The sequence below is a fragment of the Dama dama genome, chromosome 5 (assembly GCF_033118175.1).
Source record: "Dama dama isolate Ldn47 chromosome 5, ASM3311817v1, whole genome shotgun sequence".
NCBI classification, from domain to species: Eukaryota; Metazoa; Chordata; class Mammalia; order Artiodactyla; family Cervidae; genus Dama; species Dama dama.
The window spans coordinates 99,002,625-99,024,021 of record NC_083685.1 but is presented as its reverse complement, the minus strand read 5'-3'; the positions used below and the strand labels follow the sequence as shown (position 1 = coordinate 99,024,021).

The window sequence follows — 21,397 nt, the reverse complement described above, 5'->3', positions numbered from 1 at the left end:
CAGCGGCAAACTCACTCCACGTGGTTTCAGAAGACATCAAGGGGTAGAGGTTAAGGAGACAGATATTTACTCCTAGCAGGGCATCTTTAGGTCTTCTCCACCACTGAGAAATCAAAATGTGATGCCAGTGCATTATTTAGTGAAGATTGCCGGGCTTCCCTGTTGGCGCTCATGGTAAAGAATCCACCTGCCAGTGCAGGAAACGTGAGAGACACAGGTTCCATCCCTGGGTCTGGAAGATCCCCTGGAAAAGGGCATGGCCACCTACTCCAGTATTGTTGCCTGGAGAATCCTATGGACAGAGGAGCCTAGTGGGCTATATAGTCCATGGGGTTGCAGACTCGTACATGACTGAGCAACTTAGCAGGCACACACGTAAAGATTACCATCAGCAGAATGCAGAACCGAAGTGGTGGCAGAATAGACCTGGAGAATCAACTGAGGCCTGAGAGAAGGGGTGGGGGGCTGCTTTTCATGGAAAGTTCTTCTAGGCTTTTAAAATGTTTTTATTTATAATTTTGTGTATATATCGTATATACAAACACACACTTTTTTTTTTAACCTAAAAAATTTAAGAAGGAACCCCCTATGGGGCAGGAAAATGGGGCATTTCCTCCTGGTTTCCTGGGGATGCAGCCAGGGCTACATTCTCAGACCGAGTCCCCAGAAATGGGGCCAGTTAGCCTTCCTAGCGGTCATATGACGGTAGGCATTTCCCGGCACGCTGCCTTGTCTTTTGTTGCTGTTCTTGTGTTTTTTTTAACAATAGAAATGCTGGTGTGAATACTGTGATGTGTGGCCCTCTATCCTGGCTGGCTCCAGGCCACCCAGACACTAGAGAGAAAACCCAGCTGTCTTTTCCGACCACGGTGGAGGTCCCCGGAGCAGGACAGGGACGTGCCACCATCAGGGAGAGGCCGGGGTGTGTGAGTGACAGGTGATGGCCCTGCCCAGCCGGCTACACGGGGCTGCCAGAGCCGGTGTGGGAAGCTTGCCCTTTAGGTCAGTGCGGTCAGCTCTCCGAAGCCTGCTGCCCCTGGCAGCATCCCCAGAAGCATCCTGTCCCCTCTTTGCTGTGGACAGAGCCATCCCCCAGAAGGAGGGTTGGGAGGAGCACTGCACAGGGTGCCCAGGCTCTGAGGGGCCCAGAACGGTGGGCGAGGCTCAGATCAGGGAAAATCGCCAGGGTGGGCAGGGCTTTAGACAGAGAATGTGGTCCCCAACTTCCCTCCTCTGCCTCAACCCCCGGGGGCCCGGGGCACCTCCTTCCCATGTCCCTGGGATCCCAGGTCTCTGCCGGAAAGGGCTTTGTGGTCAAATAGAGTTGGAAATCCTGCCTCCTCTCCCCAGCTTTGGAGATCACACATCAGCTTGGAGAATGCCTGGACTGGACCCCGTTTAACTTAGTGTTTCTGTCCTTGTGTGTGTTTGTCCACATCATACTTAAGCTTCTCTGGCTCTGGCTGCTTCTCTGGTTTCTCTTCTCTGGCTCCGTGGTGGTGCTCACCTCAGGGGCGATTTTGACTTCCAGGGGACATTCTTGGATGTCACCAGTAGGGGGCGGTGCTACAGACATCTAATGGGGAGAGGCCAGGGATGCCGCTCAACCAAAGGGCTGTGCAGCCATGCATGTCAGCAGTACCGGGCTCAGAAGCTCTGTTCTAGGAGGACTCAGAACCTCAGCTCAGCACCACTCGGGGGTCAGACGATGGACCACAGCCTATGACAATGAGAAGCAGCCACAAAACATGCAGGACTCCAGCTCTGGATTCTCAGACCCACATTTTTGGGTTGGTTTTGTTTTGTTTTTAAGATTTGTTTGAAGATAGCAGTTTTATTTAATTAATTAATTGTTTTGACCGTGGCGTGTGGGATCTTCCTGACCAAGGATGAAACCTGCACCCCCTGCAGTGGGAGTGCGGAGTATTAGCCACTAGACCACCAGAGAAGTCCTCAGACCCACGTTTTATTTCCCAGTTTTAATATCTTGGAAATCAATGATGTGTCCTAGTCTAATTGGAAGCATCCTTTTTTTTTTCTTTCTCACTAGTACTTAAAATAAGGGTGTCTCTAACAACCAGCGATATCTTAGATTTGTGACATTGCAGCTCCTTAGATTGAGGCCTTAGGCACATCCCTGCTCCTTGCCAGGCCTCACTTTGCCCACTTATAAATGGGAGGAAGATGTGGCTGAGGTCCTGTCCAGCCCTCCATGGTTGTGGTTTGTGGTCCTCTCTACCCTGGGGCATGAACACACACGTCAAATCTCCATCCGGCCTCTGGGGTGGAAGAGAAGAGAACCCACCAGTGAGGCTAGGGGAGTATCTGTGATAACCTGACATCTTCTCTTCTGGTTTTTAAATAGAATCTTGAAAAATAAAGGAATAGCTAGGTTGGTATTTCTCCCTACAGGGGAGCAGCACCAGGATTTTCCCAGCCATTCTTTCCTTCAGTTTTATAAGCAGCTTTCAGGAGATTGAATTTTATTGTGGAGAGAGAAATAGACTTGATGAAGACATGAGGTTGCTTCAAAAGCTGACCATCCCCATCCTCGGGTTCCTGGGGCTGTGGGCGCCTCGCCTGGAGACCACTCAGGGCCCTGGATTGAAGCCCCTTTTGTTCTGCTCCTGCTTCTGGAGAGCAGCAGTGATGGAGCTGAAGCCTTTCCATTCAAAAAGTGTGCAGACGTTGTTTTCAGTACTGGGGGTACATCCTCACGCAAGCCAGACTTGTGGGGTCCCTGGTACCAGGAGCTACATTCTAATGGGAAAGTTGGATAAACCAGCAAACATGAACTTGATCAGATGTTCGTTCACAGACATCTTGATCAAATGGTGCAACTTGATCAGATGGTCAGCAGGACAGAGCATATGACTGGGGCATCAGGGGCAGCCTCACTTTAGGTCAAGCTTTAAAGACGTGGAGACAGCATGTGTGGAGGGTGGTGGTTGTGGATTGTTCTGGGCCAGGGGACAGCGGGTGCAAAGGCCCTGGGGTGGAAGTGACCTTGGCATATTTGTGAATGGAAAGCAGACCAGTGTGGCTGGAGGATGGGGGACAAGAAGAAGGGTGGTAGGTGATGGGGGAGGGGAGTCAGGGTCCAGAGGAAGGTGTTGTTGGGATTTCCTTCTGAGTGTGAGGGCTGGGATGGGGGTGAAAAGCAGTGAGGTGTCTTATCTTTCTAGGAAGCTGCCTACTTGAAGCCACTGGGCAGCTCTTGGTTAGCAGTGATGGGGTTGGGGGTTACCTGCAAGGTGGGTGGGGGCATAAGGATGATGTAGAAGGAAAACATAATCACGTTTACTGACTACAAGCATCCCATATGGTTGTTCCTGAAGATCGTGGAAAAACAGGAAGAATATAGGTGGGAACCACAAGTGAACCCAGCCAAGCCAAGCTTAGATAATGCCCCTTCAAGGAGGCAGAGGGGTGGAGGCGACCATGGGGCTCAGGTTTACTTTTTTTCTTTTGGCCACACCACTTGGTTTGCAGGATCTTATATCCTCGACCAGGGATCGAACCCATGCCCCTGGCAGTGAAAGCCCAGAATCCTAACCACTGGACTTGCCAGGGGATTCCCTCAGGTTTACCCTTGAGTTGAGCTTCTAAAGAGGATTGGAAGGACGTCTCTGGACAGGGCCAGTTCGTTCTTCTTAGTGCAGGTTTGTCAGATGCCCGAAGCACAGCCGGGTTATAGCTGGGGAGAGAGGCCTGAAACACATCCAGTACCCACCCCCCACAATCTGGGCTCCACCGTTGGAATGTTGGGGGCCACTTTGAGTCAGCGCCGGACCCAGGACTTTCACTGTGTGGCCTCCTCTCAGATCACAGTGGGAGCTGTGTTTATTCAGTAAGTTTATTAGAAGCATTTAATGCCAGGGTTTCCCGGTGGGGTCCATGTAAGTCAGCTTGAAACCCCAACAGAATACCGAAGGCTCTGTTCAGTAACTACTGCATGTATTAAAAACCATCTTTGGGCTGGTTTAACATGCCATGCAGCAGTAATGATTTATATGGAGAGAAATAGTAATAGGCAGATGGAAAGAAAAACACGAGTGAAAAATGAAGTTCTGGGAATTTCAGGTATGAGTTGCTGGGTCCAATGGATGCCAGCACAGACTAGTTCTGTCCTCTAGAACTTTCTGCACTAACGGAAATGTTCTGTCTCTACCCTGCCCAGGATGGTAGCCGTTGACCACATGCGGCTCCCGAATACTTGAAATGTATCTGCTCTGCTTGAAGAATGAAGTTTTCATTTTATTTAACTTAGTACTTTTCAAGTTCTAGAATAATTTTAGGCTTACAAAAGAAAATTGTGAAGACAGTACAGAGAGTTATTATATAGCCTGGACTCAGTTTCCCAAATTTTTATTTTTTATTTTTTGTGGTCACACTGCATGGCATGTGGGATCTTAGATCCCCAACCAGGGATGGAACCCACGCACCCTGCATTGGAAGGTGGAGTCTTAACCACTGAACTTCTGGGGAAGTCCCTCCCCTAATGTTAATGTCACATTACATAACCGCAGTCCATTTATCAAAACTAAGAAATCAAGGTAGTACAGTGTTATTAACTAGTCTGAATTTCATTTGACTTCACCAACTTTTTCAGTGTTGTCCTCCTCCTGTTCTGGGATCCCATCCTGGATACCACCCTGCATTTGGATTATATTTAAATTTAACGTGTTAGAATTTGAATAGCCACCTGTGACTGGTGGCTGCCCTGTCAGTTGACAGAGCAGGCAGCCATGGAGAGTAAATTCCTTTCTGAGCTTCTAGGCCCAGACAGACGTGGGTTGAACTTGCATTGTGTTTCCCTTCGGGATGGAGGAAATCTATCTCTTATTGAGCTGCCCTAGGAGTGGGGGTGTTGGGAAGCCTGGGTTCAGATGCTGGCTTTGCCCAACCTGGGGCTTAACTCTGCTGAGGAGTCATGCTTGGACAAGCAGCCTGCCTCCAGCAGCTGAGGAAAGCCAGATTGCAGGGGAGGGAGTGAGGTCTGTTCTTGATCAGGGAGGGCCCATCTTTGAGTCTGTAGTACATGCAGACAGCTGTGCACCCTGTGAGCAGAGCGCCCCAGGAAAGGGGCTTCAGAACCCAGGCCTACCCCCAACACATCTTCTTCTCCAGATCAGGAAGCCCCAGCCAGCCGTTTCCTCCCACCTAAGCACAAGCAGAGACCCTGGCCCGCTGCAGAATTACAAGCTGCCAGACCCAGCGCGCTTCCGTGGCTCTCAGCTAGGAATCACTGTTGACCCCAGGGGAAGGGCATGGGGCGCCACCTTGAGAAACACACTCCTGTTGGCGTTCCTTTCCTGGGGGCACTTGCAAAGGCCTGTTTAACCTTTGATAACCAGGACAATAGACTCAAATTTCCAACCTTTCACATCCATAGACACATAGATTGTGAGTTCTCTTTGGGGGAATACAGTTTACATCTTAGACAACCAGGGAGGCAGTGGGGACTGGTAGTCAGACAGAAATGTCAAGAACAGAAGGATTTCCAGAACAGAGGGCTATACATGTAAAACTTCTCCCCTAGGCAGACCTGGCCGATGGGCACACACCTGGGAAGGTGAATACGATGAAGAGCATCCTTTTAAGGCCACACAAGGCATAGTGGGGCAGCGAGGCAGGGGTGGTACCCACCCATCTGGCGCGGGTGTTTGCCTTGGTAACCTGACTTAAAACCTACTTTCCCACAGCCCCAGCTGCGTTTCCCAAAGTGGGTTCCATGGCAGCACCTCTGCTTTCCTGGCACCCCACCTCCATCCCCATCCTGGTTCTTTGTCCTTGTAAGCTTGGGACTGCCATGCTGTTGCCTTGATTGAGATTCACAGAGCACATCGGCATATTTTTAAAAGGCCTACCGTCAGATCCTGCCCTTACTTTCACTGCAGGTCACTTACAGAGAATGTCCTGCAGAATTGGTTGTTGTCACCTGCCTGGGTAGATACCTCGTTCCTCCAGGTTCAGATGTCATAGGAGTGAGGCGAGAAGGATTTCCAGAACAGGGGCTTCCCAGATGTCTTTACACTGGGAAAAGAAGTTACTTGTTTATTCCAGAGAAAAGGGAGATGAGCCACACCCGCAGGAGGTGTCCAGGGCTGGTTTTCTTGTTTGGAAGAATTAAGTCTTACCTTTAGGGTGTTTTAGAGAACAGGACCTGGGCATTGGGGCTTGGAGGATAAACCATCTTACATGGCAAATTGGAATTGGGGAATGGAGTCAGAGTTATAGGGAGGGGGTGAGTTCTGGGCCGCAGACGATGCTGGCAATTCTCTGTTGGTCTTATTTCTGTTTCTTTATTCACCCCTCCACTAGCAAATGACTTCTCCTTTCTACAAATTATATGCCCCCTTCTCTCATTGTTTATCTCCCAGCGCCTTGCTTTGTTTAACTTCCCATAAAGAGGAATGAAATGTGTGCGTGTGTTTCTATTTTATTTGAAGTTACTAAAGTTACTAGATAGAGCTTTCTGTTCCCTTTTCTTAAAAACAGCTGAATTTGGTATTTTATATATGTTTTTTCTTGTATCCCCAACTGAATTATGGTCCTTATGGTTATGAGTGATCCTGGACTATATTTTATTTCATTTTTACCCCTGGGAGGCTGGAGGCCTCTAAAGCACCCACCTCTGGCCATGTTCAGCTTTGCCCTCACCCTCAGTAAGCCGGGGGGCCCAGCGACATGGGGGTTGCCCATCGGGACCATCTCGGGCGAGCTGTAACGGTTCAGGTCCCCAAGGATGACTTTTCCAAAGGTGCGGGGACCGTTGGAATAAAATGCAGTGAGACAGGGTGTCAGGGGAGAGGTGCTGTATGGGGAGAAATGGTTGAATGGAAAATTAGTTTTTCTTTCCCAGTAATTGTTTTGACATGAGCGGTAATTAGCCAACCGCTGACAAGCCAGAACTGAAGTGAGAACAAGGGGATGGATTAGGGGCAAATGCCACTGCATTAGATGGTTCCCGGCTGCTGTTAGCGTGGGGGCCACCAGTCTGGGGGAGGCTACAGGCAGGAGAATGGCATGTTGAGGGTGCACTTTTGGGGGTGCTGTGGTGGGAGAAAGCGGGGATCAGAAAGACTGCCCTCAAGAAGATGGGGACCACCTTGGGTTACAAGGACCCGGTAGCATTAAAGGTAGTGACTGCTTCTAAACTAAGGCCTGCTCAGGTAAGAGCTTTCATATTCATTTTTGTAGTCAACTGAACAGTGGTTCCATCTTTGTTCTTGTCCTTGGGGGATTTTAGGATCAGGGCAATGCTGTCTTTGTAAAATAAACTGAGAAAGTCACCAGGTATATCTATACTGTGCAGTGTGGGCCTATATATTTCTTTCATGAGTTTGAATGACTTTGCCTATAAAATCATCTGGATCTGATGTCTTTTGACAGGGAGGTCCTTTTTCAAATGTTTTACTCATTTTGGTGTTTCTGGTATCCTTTGAAATCATTTTGATCATTTGAATCTTATGGGAAGTTTTATATTTATTAGCATAGAACTATAGATCAAATCTCTTGCATTAAAAAAAGTTTCTGTTTGCCGTCTAATTCCTGATTCTAGGCATTTGTGTCTTCTTTCACTCTCAAATTAGGCTGATCTGCCTTTTTTATCTTTGTCATTCTCTACCCCTCAACCCCTCAAACAACCAGAGTTGCTAATATTATCCTGTCTCCTAGCTTACTTATTTCTCGTACCATATTTATATCCTTTTCTCATGTTTTCCTTGGATTAATTTTATTGGCTTTTAAATTTTTTTTCTAAATTCTTGAGTTGAATGTTTAGGCCATTTATTTTTATTCTCTTGGCCTTGGTAATGCAATAATTAAGGCTATGAATTTTCCTCCAAATATAATTCAGGCCCTTTCCCATTTGTTTTGATATGTTCTTTTTCATTATTTTCAAAATATTGTGTAATTATAGTTTGAAATTGCTCTTTGACCTGAGATTAGTTTTTAAGAGGGCATTCTCTTAAATGTCCAAGCTTCTGGGGTCAGGGTAGGGGGAAAGATAGGGACCTTGTCTATTTGTTCTTTCATTATTTCTATCTACTTTTATTGCTTTCCAGTCAAAGAATATGTCTTGTGTTATTTATGCCTTTTGCAATTTATTGATACTTTATTTATGGGTTAAGTAGGCCCAACATGTTTAATGTACCATGGCTTCTCAGTAAAAAGAGATTATCTCTGTTTATAGGGTATGATGTTTAATCCATCTAGTTCAATCAGCCTTTTAAATTAAATCACTGAGACATTCCACATCCTGACTTTTGTCCACGAAATCAGTCTTAGACTGAAAGCAGTCTCAAGGTTTCCTACTGTTGTCTTCAAATTCTCCAGCATTTGCGTTTTGTCCATTTCGGTGCTGTGCTCCTTGAGAAGTTACGTTTCTTGAGTGTTATGACTGCCTCACAAGTAGCATTTATCTATCCAGTTTACTGTGCCATTGCTACCACAGCCTGTGCCAACCTGAGTAGGTTCTCCTCTGAGGCCTCAGTGTTCAGTGATGCCCTTGGAATCCTACCCGCCGCCCCTGCCTTTTACCTAGAGGACTCTTGGGTAGAATCAGCAGCTTCTTCAGGGCCCTGAGTAAAGACCAGGAGCATGGTTGGCCATGTGAAACTAACTTGTTTCTTCTTGTATCCTAAGCCACTGCCCTGGGCCCCAGCTGTGTGGCCAGTGTTTCGTTGTCCTGGTGCATCTGTGCCCACCCTTCTTCCAGAGTTTCCAGCCAACTCTCAGATCAGGAGAGACCCAGTTACCCCAGAGGTGCTGGGTGCACCTCTGCTCACAGGTGCCCTGAATTTCCCCCTGCAGTTGGTGGAGAATGGGGGACACACTCCCGGCATGAAAAGGGCTCTCCATGGCGTGGCCTTCACACCCCATTGCTTGCCCCTGGCCCTTGCCCTGAGAATGGGCAAAAGGTAATAACTTTAGCCCCTCCTCCTTTACCTCCTCCCTCTCTGTTGGGTGCTGGCGACAAGACCCACGAGTGGACATCACTGTGTCCATCTTTCTTCAGGCCGACCTGCAGTGTGTGTGTTGTAGCAAATCCTCCAAAGCCTGGGGCGTCAGGAAGATGGCTTTCCTGGTGTCCAGAGATCATACAAGTTTGGGGCTCAAGGCCACTAGATTAAGGAACTTCGTGAAAAGAGAATTCATCCATTCTCTTCATGAAGTGCTTTATAATTTAACGGATCCCTGCTGCAGGTGTGGATTTTCATCCCAACAGAGTAGGTTTGGAGACTAGGTAGAAGTGGTCCCATTTTACAGATGCAGAAGCTGAGGCTTCACTAACTGTATCCATGAGAGGGCAAGGCTGCCTCTGGGAACTGAGGATGCATGAGCCTCAGTGTGTATGTGTGATGTCAGGACCAGGCAGCAGTGTTGGGGGCTTCAATAGGCCCCTCTGGGAGCCTTGAGGCCATAGAAATTGGCAAATACTACAGACCGGGACTCTCCATCCTCCTTTGAAGAGCAGGAGTATCAGCTCATGTTGGGAGCATGAGTGAGTGTCATAGGGATAGACTTTTAGAGCCTTGAATATTTTTTTGTCTTAATTTTAGCAAAACCAGGACTCATGAAGGCTGTCATATGATCCCTGACTCTTAATTAGCAAAGCCAAATTTCCTAGAAACCCGTGAGGCCAGTTCTCTTGTCATTAAACTGACTTTCCAGTGGGTGAGGGGGAGGAGGCCCTCAGGGAGGAAGTCCTTGAGTGGGGACTTGTTGTGGGGGGGGGGGGGGGGGCAGTGATTTGCAGGAGGGTGGGGGTGTCCCCACCTGACTCTAGAGAGAGATTGGACCCTTGATCCGCACCAGTGACCACGGCTGATGAGGTTATTTTTGGCGATGATTGTTGGACTGTGATGCCTCTCTTCCTACTGAGCATCTTTCTTTTCTTTGGTTCAAAAAGGTCCCCCAGGAGATTGGTTAGTTGGGGGCTGGGGCTTGGGAGATGCTCTCAACCCATCTCCAGCCCCGCAGATAGGAGTGAGATCCAGAGAGGTGGTCCTGGCTGTGCAAGACCCCTCAGAGGCAGACAATGAGGTGGGAGAAGGGGCCCAGCTGCCCCTGTGGTCTGCAAGGTCGGAGGGGCCTGTCTGTGGCCAGCGCAGCAGCATCTGAGCGGTGTTTCTGTCCCCGCAGTGAATGGATACCACACGTCAGGGACCCCAGCGCACCCTCCCGAGACTGCCCACATGAGTGTCCGAAAATCCACCGGTGATTCCCAGGTAAGGGGCCCTGTTCCGGGAGGTAGGGGCAGTCCTTAGGTCGGTCCAGGGAGGCGTAGTTAGAATGGGGACACTGTAGGGGTCCAGGTAGCTACAGCCCAGTCCTGCCCCAGGTAGGAAGAGGTTGGTATCCAGGTCATTCCAATGTACCATGATTGCAAGAGAGCTGGTGTGATTATGGTTTGGTTTTCTCTGGAAGTTGAAGATAGTCAGTTTTTTTTTTTTTTTTTGGCCACACGGCTTGAGGGATCTTAGTACACCAACCAGGGGTTGAACCCGAACCTCCTGCAGTGGATATGTGGAGTCTTAACCACTGGACTGCCTTGGAAGTCTCTGGAAGTTGAGGATGCTTTTGATGGGTTGACGGTGATGGGATTATAACCTCTCTGTGTTGGGGCAGAAGGTTCCATCCTGCTGTCTGGATTCCTAATGAGTCCAGATTTTCCAACACTTTAAGAATACGGGTGAGTCCAGGCCATTTTCCTTCTCTGCTTGGCGCTTTCCCACCCCCAGACTTCACCCAGAGTGGAACTGAGTCAAACATTTTGTCACATCTGATCATCCAGAGAGGGGCAGCTGCAGAGTAGAAGGACATGGGAGTGTGTTTTAAGATTCCCATCCTGTGTTCCCATGTGTCATCTCAGCCGAAACTTGTGCAAACGTAGGAAAGAGGTGTCAGTACCATTCCCGTGTTACAGATGCGGTCATAGAGTCCCAGACCAGATAAGTGACTCGAGCAGGTTGACACAATTACCAGGTGGTCAGACCGGACTCGATGCCAGATTCTTCCAGTGGCCTTAAGCTCTGTCTAAGGAACCGGGGACAGGTCTTATGTGGTCCATCCGTGAATTATCACAAGATGTCCTTAAGCAGGAGCCTCCAAACCAACCCTTTCAGGAGTTAAGATGCCAGGCCCCAAGGATGGTGGTGGCGATGATGTGATAACAATAGTTGCTTGTTGTCAACAGCAGTGGGTTCTGTGTGTTGGTCCCTAAAGGAAAGACCTTGTGGTCACAGCGGCTCCAATGTGTGACACTTAGCAAAAATGCAGGCGAGAGGGGCATGAGAGCACGTGTTAGGACCCAAAACATGGTGAACTATGCCTGGGCGGGGCGAAGCCAGAGGAAACTCCAGTGGAGGCCCGTAGCAGTCCTGGCGTGCAAATCGGTCATCCGACCTGGGTATATGGGGCAAGAAACCTCAGAAACCTAATTATGTTCTTGTGTTAGGAGGCTGAGCCTTGGGCTCAGGTCCATTCAGTTCAAACTCTGGAGGAGAATTGGGACATCGGGGTGAGGCGAGGCCCCATACGTATTGATGGATGGACGAATCACCCCAGGCCTCCTGTTAGAATGCAGATTCTGATTCAGGAGGTCTGGGGAGGGGCCTGAGGTTCTCTGTTTCTAATGAGCCCCCAGGGGCTGCTGCTGCCTCAGGTGGGGGGCCGTGTTGTGACAGGCGAGCATCCGGGCACAGTTAGCTGTAGCAGCACGTGTGTGTCCCCTTCATCCTCTGCTCACAGCACACATCACAGCCCTGGCCCTGTGTGTTTCCTGCAGAGCCCCCCTCTCAACACAGCCTGTCGGTCTGTTCGAAATGAAGCTCATATGCTACCCAACTGCAGTGTTTTCTTGAGACGTCAGCCCAAGTTCTGCCGTGGTTTCTCAGCAACTAGAGAGGCACCAAGGAAGGATATTGGAAACAGTCCCCTCCGCCCCTCCCCCCGTCATTCTTCTTTCCTTCTCTAATGACACATGACTACCCCATCCCGAAACACTCTCAAGTTGTTACTTAAATCATTTAAAGCAACATGTATCCTGATCCCTGTAACCTCCTGGGAAGCTGGTTGGACATTGTGTTGCTGTAAGACCTTGACCCAGGAATTTCCCTCTAGGCATCTGTTCTTGGAATACACGCAGGGATTCTGATTTGTGTAAAGCTGTTCACTCAAGCATACAGCCCTTGACCCAGCCTAACTGTCCAGTAACAGGGGATGGGTAAAATGGATAACGGCCCTGAACGTCTGTCTGGCCAACAGTACCATGCAGCCATGAAAACACATTCTTCTGGAGAAAATGTACTGATTTAAGAAAATGCAGAGACCATAATAGTGAATGAAAAAAGCAGAATGAAACTGCATGTATGTATGTATGTTCAGTCGGTCAGTCGTGTCCAACTCTTTGGAGAACCCATGGACTGTAGCCCACGAGGCTCCTCTATCAGTGGGGTTTCCCAGGCAAAAGTACTGGGGTGGGTTGCCATTTCCTCCTCCAGGGGATCTTCCCAACCCAGGGATTGAACCCGCGTCTCCTGCCTGTCTCCTACATTGCAAGTGGATTCTTTACCTGCTGAGCCATCCGGGAAGTCCCAAAGCTGCATTTATGGTCCATCTTGTTTGGGAGAAGGAAATCTACCCATACATGAAGACATGTGACTGGATGAAAAAATAAACCCAAACATTGGTATTTCTGTCCAGTTCTCGATCAGGGGACATTTGCCAATGTTTGGATATTTTGGTTGTCACAGCTGGGCAGGGGGTGTCACTGGCATCTGGTCAGTGGGACCAGAGCTATTACTAAGTAAGGTGCAGGGCAGCCCCACAACAAAGAATTAGCCAAATTGAAAAGATGAAGTGTGCTGAGGTTGAGAAACTTCAGTCGAAGGTGATGTTTATTTTCTTTAGACTTTTAAGGTTTTTTTAAATTTTCTAAAATAAACACATTTTACTTTTATAGACGGCAGATACAATGAGAACTAAGAAACAAAGAGTTAGAGGTGAGGTGTTGGGGACGAAGGAAAGGTCAGCTCTGGAGACCCCGGCCTGAGCGCTGCTTCAGGACAGGTGGAGTCCCATGTATTCCTTTTTTGGATGGTAACATTCAGAAGGTGAGGGATCATCAGAGTAACAAAAATAACTAGTGCAGCACATGGAGAGAACAAAATACGTGTGTCCACCAGTTGGCAGCACGGTAAGGTAGAACGTTAGCCTGTTAGGCTGTGAAAGTGTTCATGTTCCTGCAGAGCTGGCTGTCCACAGAGGCACCAGAGAACAGTCATAGAAATAGGTTAAGAAGGGTTGGTATTTATAGACAGCACTACCGATAAATGGTCCTCAGAATATGTATAAGCGCACTTCAGCAAGCTCAGTGTTTACTCCCCCATCCCAGGCTGTCAACTATAATTAGTGACAATTATCACCTAATAATATTACTGGTGGCACAGTGGTAAAGAATCCACCTGCCAATGCAGGAGAGGCTAGAGATGTGGGTTCAATCCCTGAGTCAGAAAGATCCCCTGGAAGAGGGCTTGGCAACCCACTCCAGTATTCTTGCCTGGAATATTCCATGGACAGAGAAGCCTGATGGGTTACAGTCAGTGGGGTCACAAAGAGTTGGACACGACTGAGTGGCTTTGATAGATAGAGCACGCTGCAATACTGAAAGAGTGAATGAATGAATGAGTGAGTGAGTAAATGAAGGAATGAACACATGGCCATTTGAGATGTTGGGTCAGGGTAGATACAGTACCTTGTCACACCTCTCTTGTGCCCTTTTACTACTGCCTGTTGGCTGCCCCTCCTTGAGAAAGTTAAGAAAATTAGAATGTTGGGCAGGTGGGGGGCATGTGTAATCTTCATGGAAACCAGAAATGTGTCTGTACCATCATGGGTGGAACTGAGTGGCTGGGTGACCTGCAGCCCCCGAGGGTGCCCACCCTCTCCTCCCACCCCTAGCTTACTTGGAAGGCTGGGCATAGGTGATGGTAATCTGGTGCCACCCGGTGGAGGTTTGCAAGTGTGCAGCCCTGGGGTGAGCTACATAGGTGATGGATGCAGGGGACCCACTTGATGGGAGGTTAGGGGATCAGAGACTGGGAATAGTCATGCTGGCCTTGGCAGAAGCACATCTGAGCCTGTCCCCTGCCTGCCTGCCTGCCAGGGCTACAGTGATTTTAGCCCCCTCTGATCCCTGTGCAGGAAGGCAAGGAACATGCCCACCAGAGCCTAGACTCTTGTGACTCACTTTCCAACTGTTTTAGCTTTCCATGAACTGTTCCCCAGGAAGGTTGTCTTTAGATGCAGAAGAGAGGAAAGGGAGTAGGACCAAGAGCTTGAAAACTTAAGGGACCTGTTGGAGGAGACAGTGTCTGATGAAGGGAGAGGTGAGATTCTAAGAGCTCGTTTACTCAATGGGTCTCTTCCTTCCCTACTTGGTAAATAGCTCATGTTCTATTGAACATGTATTTCTTTGTCAGGCACTGAGTCATAGACAGATAAAGCCCTTGTCTTGTCAAGGTTAGGGCTTCCCTGGTGTCTCAGATGGTAAAGAATCTGCCTGCAATGCAGGAGACCCAGGTTCAATCCCTGGGTTAAGAAGATCCCCTGGAGAAGGGAATGGTTACACACTCCTGTATTCTTGCCTGGAAAATCCCACGGACGGAGGAACTGTGTGGGCTATAGTCCGTGGGGGGTCACAAAGAGTCAAACATGACGGGTGACTAGCACTTCCACTTGATAGAGGTTAGTAGCTGGGGCTGGAGAGAGACAAATGTTGATTTCATATTGGCAGTGGTGGGGCTGGAGGGGAGTGTGTGCTCTAAAGACCTGACCAAGTGGTGGTGGAAATGTTTGGAGATGGGCTCTTTAATAAAAGCTGAGACTGGAAAAATCAGCAGAGGTTTAGCTTGGTCGAGAATGATGGTAGGGGAACAGCAATCCAGGTGGAGGGAACAGCATATGTGGATGCTTAGAGGCAATGATTTTGAAAAAGCCATCGAGGCCAAGCAGGACTATGGTTTATTGTGTTAGCAAGTGTGGGGAAGACAGAAGAGGAGGCCAGAGAAGTCCTCAAGGCTGTTTTTAGGAGCTTGGGTTTTGTCTTAATAGTGCTGGAGCCCCTGAGAGGTTTCACACTGGGTTCTACCAGCTGAGGGTGTGGGAGCCAGATTCTTCACATGCAAGGAGATCAGGCTCAGAAGACATCACAGAGCCACGGGCCCATGGAGTCAGCTGGGAATGACCAGCCATGGTCTCACAGGTACTGCCTCATCTGTCACCACCCTTGATGGGTCCTTACAGTGCCAGCCAAGCAGCCCAGGTGAGGCCAGGAAACCAGGCTGGGGAGAGGTTTAAAAAAAAGAGGAGAAAAACCTTCTAGAAGCATAGGAAAGAGAAATTAAAAAAAAAAAAAAAAAACCCTTTTGTTATGGACATTTATAAGCATTTGTAAGAGCAGAATGAATATTATAAAGGAACAATGGACCAATCATTTAACTTAAGCAGGAGACCTGGGTTTAATCCCTGGGTCAGAAAGATCCCCTGGAGGAGGAAATGGCAACCCATTCCAGTATTCTTGCCTGGAGAATCCCATGAACAGAGGAGCCTGGCGGGCTACAGTCCATGGGGTCACAAAGAGTCAGATGCAACTTGGCAACTTAACAGCAGCAACAAATACAGGCATATACACATACACATATATGTAAGATCTGTGGGGTGATAGTGTCAGGCCATGTGCACGCTCTGTCTCCTACCAGCCTTTTCTCTCAGCCTTTTCAAGCATCCATGTTGACTGTGGCCTGAGTCTTTGACATTGAGGTTTGCCAGTGGTGATGTTTGAATTCCTTGCACACATTTTATAGACCTTCTTCTGTTTAAAAAAAAAAAATGCTGCCCCTCCTCCATCCACATTTTGGAGTAATCCACATTACTCCAAAATGGATGGTCCTCTTTACTCCAAATGAGGTTATTATTCAGAGTAACGCTTCAGTGGTCCCAAATTTGGGGGTGGAAGCCCCTTTGAGCTGGTGTCTGTGTCCTTTTGTTATATCACACCATTCGCTGAACACTTTTTTTTACCTCCTGGCACAGGAGTTCCAGGTCCACCTGGCCTTTGGAACTAGTCGATTCTCCAAGGAGCCTGGGTTCCTTTTAGCAGGGCATCATGTTAAAAACCACTTCTGGTTTTTAATACAACTATGCCACCCTGAACGCATCTGATCTCGGAAGCTAAGCAGGGTTGGGCCTGGTTAGTGCTTGAATGAGAGAAACCACTTCGTTATAGCAAGTATTCTCAGCGTGGCTGAGATGTCGTTCCACCTGGGCCCTTTCAGTGGAGGGCTGCAGGGTGTATGTGTCTGTGTGTGAGTATGTGTGTATATATGCTTGTATGTGATGTTTATGTATTACGACATTCAGATAATGGGCACAGGTCACCAGCAGCAAAGACAGAACACGAGACCACCCGGAGGACCCTGTGACCCCCGTGTGCAGCACTAGCCAAAACCGCATAGCTAGGAGGGCAGAGACCCGCACCCACGCTTAGAACATCCCCACCCCCGCCTCACAGTGCTATTGCTTGCCCTCGTGTTCTGGCTGAGATTCTGCAGAGGAGGGTGACCTCTGTATCCAGCATCATCCCAGACAGCCTTGGACACAGCAGTCCCCAAGTCAGTGTGTGTGGATGACAGAGATGTTTCTTTGGCCCCTGCAGAGACACTTGGAAAAATAAGAGATTGTCCCAGATCTCTAAGTGGAGGGATGGGGAGGCAGGAAAGAGTCGTTCGGGCTTGGGTGTCATTTGCTCTGTTTACCTGCCTTGTGTCCTTGAGCACATTGATGTCTGCAAACCTCGGTGTCCTCATCTGTACAATGATGGTGATGCCAGTAACTTCCTGGGGTCAGGAGGACTCAGGGGGCAGGTCCTCAGCTAATCTGATGCCTCCAGAGCTTAAGGACCATTGGCAACAGGTAAAACTGAGGCTCAGAGCCAAGTTAACTTGACGGGATGTCAAGGGCAGTGAGTTCATCTTCTCATCTATGAAATGACGATGTTTAAAGATCCCTTTAAGCTGAACAGTCCAGGGATGTCAGTTTTCAATAGTGGACTTCACTTACCGGACATGGTAGATCTGGGTGGGAGTGAGGGGCTGAGGGTGGGTCTAGCGGGGAAGAGTCCAGGAGTAAGGGGACCATGGGCAGGAACTCCCTTAAGCTCCTTATTTTGCCTGATGAGCAGTTGGGTTCCTGAGGCAGGGGCTGGCTTCCCCCGACCCCGACAAGACACTCATCTTGCTGGGTGATCCAGGGCTGTGCTGGATGTGGGGATGGGAGCTGTTGGTTCCCTGGGGCTTGCTAGAGAAGCCCTTCCATGCTTTTTCTGGGCCTTTCCCTATAAAGGCCTAGCAGGTACTTTCTTCCGTCCCACTAGAGACAGAATAAGGCTGTGAGTCCCGGGATACACATGATGCTGCCGCAATGCCTTAGGGGCCAGCCTGCTTCCCAGCTCGACGTGTGGCTCAGGACAGGAGTGCACATCCCACATCTTGCTCAGGGACCCTACTGAGTCCCTAATGTAACAGCTGATGGGACAGCAAAGACCCAGACTTAACCTTCCCCGTCAGGGCCATAGACTCTTAGGATCATTGTGGTGTTTTCAGCTGGCAATCTTGAATTTTCCATTCCAGGGCCATCCAGGGACTAGAGGCAAGTTACTGAGCTCCTGTGGGCCCAGTGGTCCTTGGGACGAGGGTCTTCTTGCCAGCAAAGGAAAGACCTAAAAAGGCAACCCCAAAGTCTGAAGGGAAGCAGAAACACAGCCTCCCTGCTCTTGGGGTAGGGAGGGTGACAAGTCACGGAGGTGTGGCCGAGCACCCCAGTCCACAGTGCATGGATCCGGGGTGTGATATGTTGGACAAGGTGGGGAATTCAGAATAAGATGTCTTGTTCTGAATCCCGTACCAGGAGATGGTGGCCCACCGTCCACCTTAACTCTCTACTCCCGGGTAGATTCTGCAGGTGGAGACAGCGCTCAGAACTGCTTACCAGCAGAGGGCAGCTGAAGGGTTAACGCTCCCAGCCACCAATGGGGAGATGAGGAGGCAGACCTGCTTTGGAGCAGTTTTCTCAGAGCTCGTGTTGGAGGTTTCCTCCCATTCGCCTTCAAGCCGGGGCATGGAAGGCTCCTGCCTGCCCCTTCCCAGAACATGGTGACTTAGGGCTTAACAGCAACTGAAGGAGCATCCTTGAACTTCCCTGGCACAGGGCTTTTAACCCATCCCTCCACCTTCAGGGAACCCAAAGGGAAAGGATGTCCAATATGGAGAACAGCTCTGACGATGTTTCTTGCCTCTCTCCCCAGAACCTGGGATCCTCGTCACCAAGCAAAAAGCAGAGCAAGGAAAACACCATCACAGTAAGTGGCTCCCGCGTGGCAGGTGGGGTGGCAGGCTGGGACTCTGGTCCACGGCTGGGCTGTTGCCATGGCAATGTGGACCTCTGAGTGGAAGCGATGCCCAGCCTAGAATCTGGGAAGTTCCAAAGCTTGGATGTAGCTGAAGTTTCCCACCCGCCCCTGCTGCCTTGCCCCAGCCCTTCTTCTGTTGATTTCTTATTTCACTTTTTCTCTCCGGGCAAACAAGTGGAAGGATGGTGCTCAGAACGATGCCAGAAACCATTTTTCGCAGGGCGGGCAAGGGAAGGTGGTGTGCAGGAGTGGGTGGGAGGGGGTGGACTGTGCTCTGAGCAAGTGACATGACGTGTAAATTACAGCCATGGCAGGGTGGCTTTTGTGCGGGGTAACTTCTGGAAGACGTCAAAGTTAAAAGCAAGAGAAAGCGCCCTAAGAATAGAGTTCCTGATGGGGAAGCAGGCAGCCTCTGCCTAGAGCAGCCACACAGTCTCCCAGGGCTCTTCGGAAAGCCTGCCAAGACTCACCGCTTCCCCCCACCCCGTGGAGGCTGAAGAGGACCTCCCCCACTTGCCTCCCTCCTGCCCCGACCCCACATCAGCCTTGTGCTTGGGGAAAGCTGGCACTGAATGTCAACGTCCCTCCACGTAGAGAAACAACTTGTCGGTCTGCTCAGATAGCCCAGAACTTGGAGACGGGAGAAGTGTGGTCCTGGGTATGTGGTTTTGACCAAGTGCTGCAGAGCTGGGGCTGGGGGATGGGTCCCTCAGGCCCCATCACACACTTCTTGCCCTGATGCCCACCCCCACGGAGATGGAAGTGAGAGGGAGACCCCTGCCCCGGCTCATGCAGGCTGCACATCCACTTGGGAAGAAGCAGTGGGCAAGCAGTGACAGCAACAATCATAATGGCTGCCACTGCGTGTGCATTTATTATGCACCAGTAGGATTCTGAGCACCCATTCTAGTCTCCAGTCACTGAGGGAGGGGGCGGGTGATTGGACCAAGATGGGTGTGGGGACGGGGAACCTAGACTCTGAAGCCAGGGTATCAGTCACAGCACTTCTGAGCTGGGCAGCGACCTGGGGACGCTTTCCTGGCCTCTCTGTGTCTCGGTGTCCCCGTCTGCACAATGGGGAGATGGTGGGCATGTGCGCGCTAGGGATGGTGTAAGGACTGAGTGAGTTCATACCTGGAAAGCCCTTAGAACAGCCTGGCACACAGTAGGTGCTCAGTTCACACTAGCCTCCTCATCGCCCTATTTACAGATGAGGAAACTGAGGCACAGAACAGGACCTCACCCAAGGTCACACAGCTAGGAAGCATCAGGGCTTGAAACCTGTGCACCCCCCCCTTTTTTTTTAATTAATTTTTATTTGAGTAGAGTTGGTTTACAATGTCGAGTTAAGTTTCTGCTGAACAGTGAAGTAAATCAGCTATATGTATATATACATCCCCTCTTTTTTGGATTTCCTTCCCATTTAGGACAGCACAGGGCATTGAATAGAGTTCCCTGAGCTCTACACGAGGCTCTACCACTCATCTACTCTATCCATAGTATCAGTAGTGTATATATGTCAATCCACACCTCCCAATTCCTTCCACCCTTCCCCTTCCCCCTTGGTATCCATACATTTGTTCTCTATTTCTGCTTTACAAATAAGACCACCTATACCATTTTTTTTAGATTCCACATACATGCGTTAATATACAATGTAAACAAATACTGTGTATTAAAGCATATATCTGAGACCCAAACTCTTACCACCAGCAGTCTCCCCCTGGAAGTTGCCCTCTGAGCTGGGGGACCAAGTGACTCAGTGTGGGGCAAGCAACAGCTTCCTTGTTACTGGAGCTGATGGGCAGGGCATGGGAGACCCCCACCCCACTCCACCTCCCAGGCAAACCTCCCGTGGGTGCATCTTTGCAAAAAGCCCCTAGGGTGCTAGGGCAAAGTAGGAGCTCCTTAAGTTTTCTGAAATCGGGAGAAGAAAGTGCCAGAGGGGGAATATGTTAGCATTGTAGAAGGATAGTGAATAGAGAAGTGAAAAGGGGGAAGCAGAGGGTTACGCCTCCCTTGGGTGATGGTGCACCTCTCACAGGGTGGGGCCTGGGTCACCTGCCTTGGTCTGCCTTTCCATCAGAGCTTAGAGCCTTTCCGTCAGAGCTTAGGGCTTTGTCTGCGTGGGCTGGGTGTGGCCCTGGGTCTCCTGGCAACTCACCTCCTCCATCCCTGCCTCACCACCTTCCCTCCTTCTTCCCACTGCCCTGCATGACTGCTTCTCATCCAGAGCCTCAGGGGTACTTGTTTAAAATGCAGGTTCCTAGGTTGGTCCCTCCAGGGTGAGGCTATAAAGTTCGGGTTGTAACCAACATCCCCCAGGGGTTTAAAACAAACACTCAAGCCTTATGGACTTTTTGCTGGGGAGACTGAGGAGGGGTACAGAGTGAGTGAGGAGCAGAGCCCCCTGGCTGTGAACCTGGGTCTGCCGGCTGCCAGCCCAGGTGGCCCTGCTCATCTCCAGACTGGAGGTCGGTGTCCTTGCTGGCTGGCCGGTGGAGCTGAAGACCTCTGTACCTCGGCTCTCTCCCTCCCGGGGAGTACTCTCTCTCCACCCGCAGCTCCTTCCTCTGAGTCCTGATCCTGCAGAGCTCGTGGTTTCCCTGGGAGGCGATGTTGCAGGGGTGGGGCTGAGGGGGGAGCATGGAGCTGGGGCCCAAGCTTCCCTCCTGCTGGCATGTGGGATTGGGGTGAGGACCTCTCGCACGGTCTGACTGAAGGAGCAGAGATTTGCAGGCCTGTGTGGCAATGATGGATAGAACCAGGCATCTGAGTCTGGCTACCAATGTGACTGAGATGCAAGGACCCAGGTTCATTCTGATTCTCTGGCTTGTCCCCCCCCCACAACACCCTGGCCCACTGGGTCTGGAAGAAGTTTTGAAGAGGCAGACACGTGTGCTGGTTGACAGCAGTGGAGCC

At 49.9% G+C, this 21,397-nt stretch overlaps 1 protein-coding gene across 7 annotated transcripts in view; it reads left to right on the top strand.

Moving 5' to 3' along the window:
• The window catches only part of GAS7 (growth arrest specific 7), a 200,903-nt gene that overhangs the window by 141,136 nt on the left and 38,370 nt on the right, over window positions 1-21,397 (top strand). For 6 of the 7 annotated variants that reach the window (XM_061143477.1, XM_061143483.1, XM_061143478.1 and 3 more), the window contains 2 exons: window positions 10,150-10,235; window positions 18,371-18,424. In XM_061143477.1, the coding sequence (XP_060999460.1) occupies window positions 10,150-10,235; window positions 18,371-18,424 (140 nt within the window). The remainder of the gene's footprint in view (window positions 1-10,149; window positions 10,236-18,370; window positions 18,425-21,397) is intronic. The other variant, XM_061143479.1, reaches the window with a different exon arrangement.